General features: G+C 35.8%; 1 protein-coding gene across 1 annotated transcript; it reads left to right on the forward strand.

Moving 5' to 3' along the window:
- The first annotated feature begins 7697 nt into the window (after positions 1–7697).
- Positions 7698–8174, forward strand: LOC107608143 (protein FAR1-RELATED SEQUENCE 5-like). Its single transcript, XM_016310029.1, has one exon. The coding sequence runs from the start codon at positions 7698–7700 to the stop codon at positions 8172–8174; it is 477 nt and encodes a 158-aa protein (XP_016165515.1).
- Positions 8175–8348: the final 174 nt, after the last annotated feature.

Here is an 8348-nt window from a genome sequence, read left to right on the forward strand (position 1 = left end):
GTCCCAACTAAACCGTTTCTCATTCCTTTTCAACAGCTCAAAACCATAAATCAATTCAAAAGCAAGCTAAATCCAACAGTCGCCTCAGTGGCATATCTCAAGGAAACCATTTCAAAAATCAACTCAATATCAACCGATTTAACTCATTTCTAAAGCTTTAAAGAATCGGTTCAGCAATAAATCATTTATCAAAACTAAATCAATTAAAGCAACCCAGGCTGAATTTCAAGAGTATTCTATCTTTCACATCATCAAAATAATTGACTCAATTCAAACCAATCCTCAACGGATTAAACTCATTTCAAATCTTTAAAGAATCAACTTCAAACATTACATTTCACGCGCCACACAACAATTCAGCCAAACCAACATCCATAGCCATTCGAGTCAATCAAATAATACATAAGGCAGATGCAATCACCAAATACACTATATCTCACATCAGTACCCATATGTAATAATTCCAATAATAAACTATAGTTTTTGGAAAGCGCCCCTACCTCAAAACGCAATTCCATAGCCCAAACGCGTCACATAATCCTTTCCGCCTCGACCCGAGATCAACAATCAAAATCCCGGCTACCAACACCTCAGCTCCAAACCATTTTCTCAGCAACCACAACGACTCTAATCGCAATATATAATAACCGAGATTAATTCTCATAACAACAAATGCTACAACTCCTCAACGTATAATAGAGTAGTAACTAGAGGGCTTTCAGATCGAAGCGCTTACCGAACCGAAGGAATGGCTGAACCAAAACAGCGATGGTCTCCGAACCGGTTCGGCGGCAGCCCGGCAGCAGCTCCGCCAATAATTCTCGAGTGATGGCGGCGGCCCAAATTTTTGATAATAGCAGCTGTATAACCACGCAGTATCAACAATCTTCCTGGGATTTCAAAAGAACAGAAATCTCACTTAAAACCCTTACCGGCAGAATTCTCCGGCGACGGCAGCAGGGACATTTTCCGGCGGCAGAAGCTAACTGGCGTAACCCCATGAGCAACCGCAAGGCTCTCAACAGCAGCTGGGCACGGCGGCAGGGACAGCTCCGCGACGGTTCTTCTCCGGCGTGACTCTCCTTCTCTGACTCTCTCCCTTTCTCCAACGATGGTGGGTCTCCGGCGATGACACCAGCCACAACAAGGACGGCAGAGCAAGCGCGACTGGCGATGGCGCGGCTGGAGGCCACAGCGCGTACGGTGGCGACGTGCGGTAGAGGTGACGGCGACGCGTCGCGACGGCAGCTGCGAGTCCCTCTCTGCACGACGCTGACGGCACACCTCTCTTCCTTCGAGTCGGGTCTGACGGCGGACTCCAAGGCGGCGGCAGGGAACTCGACGTGTTCGGCCTCCACGGCGACAACGGTGAGGAACCAGTGATGACAGGCCGGAGGACGGCTGGACGACGACGCAGATGAAGCTCCCTCTCTCTGTATCAGTTCAGCGACGACGGCAGTGGAGAAGCCCACCGGTGCCAGCGCCCCTCCCCCTTCTCTTCTCCTCCCTGTCGCACTCAGTCTCCCCTTCCCTCTGCCGTTTCTTCTCTTTCGTTCAAGAAAGGAAAGCAGCGCGTGCTACTGCTGCTGGTGAGGGTGCATTGTGGGTGCTTGGCTGGGTCTTGGGGGAAAATGGGTCAGGTTAGGGTTTTAGGGTTTTATTTTGAAAATTAGGGTTAAGGGCATTATGATAATTTCACATAAAATTGGGAATAATATAGTAATTGAAACCCAATGTAAATCCAACACTAATTATATATAGAAAATGCCATTTGTTCATCATTTTCACAAATTATTTTCAATAAAATGCCCAAATCTAAAAATTAGAAATAATATAATTAATTTCTCTATTTTCCAAAATAGCAGTACTAATATTTTAAAATATTAGTTACTTTGTCCAAAACATATAAAATCCTTATTATTTCACAACTGCTAAATTTATAATTTAAATATAGAAAATAACCCAACAATTATAAAATTGGATAAAGATCATAACTCGTCTCAATTTCAATAAATCAAAACTTGCCTTAATTATCTTTAATAAAACAATTTCTGAGATTAAGGCTATAAATAACTATATGATTTGAGACTTGATCATAAAAAGGCTCTTCAAAGGTTCTGGGTCTTACATTCTACCCACCTTATAAAAATTTTCGCCCTCGAAAATTGATACAAAACGAAAGAAATTCCATAACAGTTCACCCTTGAACACTTTTAAGGAAGAAGCAAAAATATCTCAAAATATAATCATCAATACGATTTTCAAATACTTTGATTGTCATAAGCATAAGGATGTAAAGGTAGGAGTGATTGCAAAGCAAACGTTACATGGTAGGCTCAATGCAAAAGATAACATGGGTCAATCATGTGATAGAAGGGCAAGGCCTCAAAGGCTATCAAACAGGATGGAGTTAAAACGACGTGCTTATCATCCGCACACTAATCTCATATCAGCCTCAGGGCTTCAACTTTCCAACCTCATCAGGCACTTAACAATCCCCATATCTGATCATAAGCCTAACGACCGCAAACCCGTTCGCAAGGAACAAAACACCCACAACTCTTAACGTTGCACACCTACCGCTTCAACTTTCGTATGCACACATCACGTCTTAAAGAACTAACGCATCGCGTTACTATATCTACAGATCACACGTGATATCAAAACAATTCTCGAGTCTACTCAGAAGGATACCAGATTTAGAACGGAAAGACAATTGTCAAGGATAGTACTCAAAGATTTGAGAGAATGTATCCAATTCCAGATAAACAAGGACACTCAAGCAATGAAGTTTGCTAGACTCAAGTCAATTGACAACTTCAAAGATAACCCTTAGATCAAAGAAGTTCAACAAGATCAATAGGAAGAAAATCAGCGCATTAGTTTGAAACAAACTCAAGCTGGGCCGAAGAAGTATAAGGTTTACAGAAGAGAATACTTCAAACCCGAGACAAAACTCACAGAACTTAAGAGCATGACTAAAAATACTTCCGAATACTTTGTTCTTAAAAGAATCGAAAACTTGCGGAAAAATCATTTCGCAGTCTGGAAGAAGGTCAAGTAATAAACATTCTTCAAGAGAGTAACAAAAGCATAAACGTGACTTTGCTATAATACAACTTCATGTTGAAACAGATCATGTAGAATTTTAAAAGCAAGGTGCACACAAGTTTGGCTAAAAGCTAAAATATTTCCTCAAATATTTTAGAAAGATAATTAGGTGCACAACTTAACCAAAGGTAATTTATAAAAACGCAAAAGTAATCAAATGCTTGTTCAAAATTTTCAAAGTCCATATTTAACAAGCGTGTAAAAAGTTTTAGCAAGGACGAAAGAGGAAGTTAAACTCTTTTTAGAAGAGAAATTCCGAAGTAAAAATTTGCTTTCAATTTGGTAAAGGAAGTAAGTGGTGCATTAGAACAAACCAATTTCCACTAAACAAGGGAGCTTTCCAAAACCTCATTTAAAATAACACATGCCAACTTTAAATTAACTTTGTCAAAATTGAACGATGGTTTCAATCTCAATCAAGCAATAGAAAATAAATTCCGCTCAATATTTCTTCAAAGAGAATTCAAAACTTCTTTAAAAAGTTCAAAACAAGACTCCAAAAGTATACTTGAAATCACCATCTCGCAATAATATTCAAGAAAATTAGGATGTACTTGAAAAGGAGCCAAGCCATACAAGAAAAGATCCTAAATCAAAGTAGTTTAAACAAGATCCACTAGTCGTGAGACATCCAACAAGCTTCCATTTGACCCAAAAGAAAAAGTCGTAGGAAAGACAACTCAATCATTAGTAATTTCTCAAGGATAAATCTTTGACTAAAATCTCTTATAGAGATAATGAGAGATAAACGATGCATTATTGTGAAACGAATCAAACTTACTCATATAAGAATGAGATTCACAAAAAGGAAAAACCAAGATCAATGGCAATATTCACAAGATGTAAAAGATTAGTTAAAAAACAAGGTCAAGCATGACATTCATGGAGATGGAAGGCTTAAGGAAGACTTTAGTCCGTTCATAGGAAGAAAGCTATGAGTCCAACACTTTCAAAAGAACAACAATGGCATAAACCATGTAGTATGCTAAATCAAACTCAAATCAAAATGAATTAAGTGAAGTTTACCAAACGAAACTCAACCTAAGTAAAAGCGAAAAATTCTTTCTTTCCGGAATCTTGAAGAATAACCAAATACATAATCAAATGAAGATGTCCATTGGAACTATAGTAAAGTTACTAGAAGGTCAAATTGTCTTTTAAGTAGGTGCAGTTCTATAAACCAGTAAAAGCACGGTCGAGGTATTAGGAGTAAATAATTGTTAAACTGTATAAGAAATCTCCAAAGTTCATATATAGATAAGTATGTATCTAATCAACAGCAATTTTTATAAAAATCTCAAAATTAGTTGTAATCACTGTCAAATAAGAGGAAAACTGAATCAACAAGTTCTCTAAGAATGAACACGGAACCCAGAGTCAAAAGTCACAGCACATTAAAACAAGTTCAAGACTATATCAAAGAATACTTGAATCAAGAAGAACTCAAACAAAGGAAGATAGATGCAACAAGGATTCCAAACAAGCATATGCAATTAAGATTAAACAAGAATGCATATGAATAGAGGAATAAAGTTGAAAAATCAAACTACTTTTCAAAAGGATTAACAACCAAGAACTTCAAGCTAGGATACGAAAGAACAGGTCGACTCGAACAGAATTCAAAACACACAATTGAATAGCCTCGAGAAATAGTTTCTAGCGTTCCCAAAACCTGCGATTCGCTTCACTCAAAACTCGTATATCATCTATGATAACCCATTAGTGCTTTTATATACAAAATTCACTAGTATTAAGCCGGCCAAACTTAATACCAAGAATCATGCAATGCAAGACTAATAGCGTTAATCAATAGACCGTCATGTGCATAAAGCTCTAATCCTCGTCATTCGACAAGACCTAATACATGACAAACACTCAGAGTATGCAATTGAAGCATAGTCAGTCCATTCCTCAGGCTCTACAGGAAGAACTGCTCTGATACCATAATGTAACACCCTAACTACCAAAGCTCACGCTTCCGGCTGCGCGCCTTTGATAGCTCGGACATTACGACGACTTTTACATTATTTAATACTAAAATATGAGCCTGTTTAAAACTTTAACCGCAATACCACTCCCAAAATTTTTTTCGTTCGATAACGTACATCCATAAATACCATTCAACTTACAACAACTCATAAAGAGTACATCCATATATATACATACATATATATAAATAATATTACAACCATAATCCAATTATTTACCAGGTTCTTACTGGAACAAGTTAAGAGCTATACATAGAATTTGAAACAGAACAGAAACAATGATATTAGAGCCACTATTGATGGTAAAAATATGAATAGCTCTTAAACAATGGTTCAGATTTGTAAAAATTTTAATATTGACAGTGAGTTCATAGAAAAGATTTAATAATGCTCATTTCACATTTTTGAAGATTTGTTTTACTAGTGTGCTAAATCATTATAGACTTTTCAGTGTTCTCAATTGTTTAAATTACTTCTAAAAGTTGAGTTATAAAGGTAAAAGCTGAGTGAAAAAGCACTTTGAGAAGACCAATAAACGTACGTAAGACACTAATAGAGATAAAGGAACATTAACATAATAGGCGAAGAATTGATGAATCCCCTATATAATTGAATTGTATGCTATGTCTGCCAAGCAATTCTCACATTCAAATGGGCAAATCCAGTTTTTACTACCTTAATCTTCCCCTTATTGTTGCCATATCATTTCTTCTTATAGCATTTTTGCCGGATGCTGTCCATAACAGCAGAAAGGTAGCTTTAGTTTTATTTGTTTCTTGCTTAATTTCTTATGAAAAAAAAATATACTGTAATTATTGTTGTAACTTGTAAATTGTAAGCTTTAATTTGTGGTAACATGTTGCATTTCACCAATATATATATATATATATATATATATATATATATATATGTACAGTGCTACATTTATACTTAGCTAGGAGCACATTCTCATGGCCCAAACCCTACCTCTGTTGACCTTGAGGCCGCAACAAATTATCATTAACTTCTTTCTTGGATGATCAGGCTTCTGTTGACCACTCCTTACATGACCTCACTTCAGGTAAGTAATTATAAGTTATCAAACTCTGAACTTTAATGCATGAAAGTGTAAGTCTCTAGCATAATAGTCCCCAACTATAGAGAAGAGACATATTTGTGCAGTGTATTTTTTATGTGCTCGGGACTCATCACCCCATCATCATAGGATGATACAGTGGGTGGCCAATTAAAATGGGGATCACATTCTATCCTATGATTCAATGTGTTGAGGGAATGAATCTAAAGTTATTAGTGGGAGCCACATTTTATGCTATGATGAGTTTCAAATGAATACACAAAAATGAGTTATTTTATCGCTACTTTCATGCAACAAGCATTCTCAATTTGTATTAATGTTGATCGCTAGTTTTAGAGTTCCAATAATCTGGAAATAACTGTGATCTCAAAATGAAAATAATAATAACAAATATATAAAGTTGACTACATGTGTAATTTTTGTTTAGTTAATTAGATCAGTTACTGTTCTCGACTACTAATATCTGAAAAGGTGTAATAGCATATAAAATTAAAGTATAATAATAAGACAATATTAATTAATTTTGAATCTTAGAGCATTACAAGTAGTTGATAAACAAAATGTGAAAAAGTGTAGGAGAAGAAAGAGGCATAGAAAACCCAACGGCTACTGCGCACTTTTAAGGAGCCTTTGCCCCATCTATTCTTGTTGTTTCAGGTAAAATTTATTTTGTATGCAGAAGAATGTCATAAGAAATTATTGCTTGAGGTTTGTAGCACCTGTATTTTTTTTTTTTTTTTCCTTTTTGCTCTTTAGAATGAGGCAATTCAAGCCACCAACATGCTTACTTTAATTTAGCCTTTAGAAGTATTATAGAAATAGCTTTTGGAATTCATTAGTGATGACTTTGTCTTCTTCCAATCTCTCTTATACTATAATTTATTCAAGTAAAAAAAAAAAACAGAAAACAAAAAAATAAGGAGCATGACTTTAGTGAGGAATTCACTGTGGTTTAGGGGTAATGTTTCCATACATACTTTTTATGTTGTTGAAAATATCTAATTTTCCATTCTTCCAAAAATAAAATGGTTTGTCTTAATTTATTAGTATCTTTTTAATACGTTCAACCTTGTTTTTCACACATAGATATAGCCGAATTAGTACTTAACACACTCCTCACTACTTAGATTCTAAGAGTTAACCAAAATATGTTTTGAAAATTCTTCTTATCTTGGAAAATTATTAAGAAACTTGAGCTATCTATGAAAGAGAAAAAAAGTGTTAGAGTAGTTATTTTTTTTTTAATTTATCAGGGAGGCTTAAGCATAAATATGTGCATGATATATAAGGAATTTGGTATCTATTTTAAAAATATTTATTCTTATCATTTTTGACAATTTATATACAAACTTAAGTTTCATTTTGAATTGTGTATTAGTGTTCAGGAAGTAATGGGTCGGAAATTTTCTCATGAAGGGGTTAATAGTGAGCATATATCATATGATTAATATGAGTAGGAGGAAGAAAAACATGAGAAAGTTGACGTGGATTATATGGATGAGGACAACACAAATGTGTAACTAATGTTCGATTATCACGGCTTCGATGAAGGGTATAACATTGACTCACTCGAAGACATTGGGATGATTGAATTTTGGAACATCAGGGACGAAGATGTATGTCATTTTCACTTTTCTGATGTCGACATTACATTTGAGTTCTACAATAGATATGCAAGGACAAGAGGCTTTAGTGCTCGGAAGAACAGGACTAGGAAGAGTCGTGCGGGCGTACTTAAGTTGAAGAATTTTGTATGTCATCGTGAAGGATTTAGACCGCAAAATAATTATGGCATTGGAAACTTCAAGAAAAAACCTACACCCGAGACAAGGTGTGGTTGCAGTGTAATGATGGATATTCGTCTAGATGCACCTAGTGGTCGTTGGTTTATTTCTTATTTTTCTGATGAACACAATCATCTGCTTTTGGATCCTCGATTGACTGGATTGCTTCATGGGCATAGATTCATGTCTGAGGCTGATATTAGTGTTAGGCAGTGATGCACCACTATTTTGTGGTATATTTTGTACTTAATTGAGTGAATTTTATCCACTAAACTCACACTTATTCATTGGATTCGCATGTTTTACATTTTCCTTCCTGATTTTGTGCTATGATTGAAAACATGCTTCTTTGGCCTTAAATTTGCTATGCTTAACCCTCTCTTATTACCA

This window comes from Arachis ipaensis, chromosome B1, assembly GCF_059453495.1.
Source record: "Arachis ipaensis isolate K30076 ecotype BB chromosome B1, ASM5945349v1, whole genome shotgun sequence".
Classification (NCBI taxonomy): Eukaryota; Viridiplantae; Streptophyta; class Magnoliopsida; order Fabales; family Fabaceae; genus Arachis; species Arachis ipaensis.

Coding starts and splice junctions, on each gene's coding strand:
- LOC107608143 (XM_016310029.1), top strand. CDS start 7,698: ATGTTCGATTATCACGGCTTCGATGAAGGGTATAACATTGACTCACTC.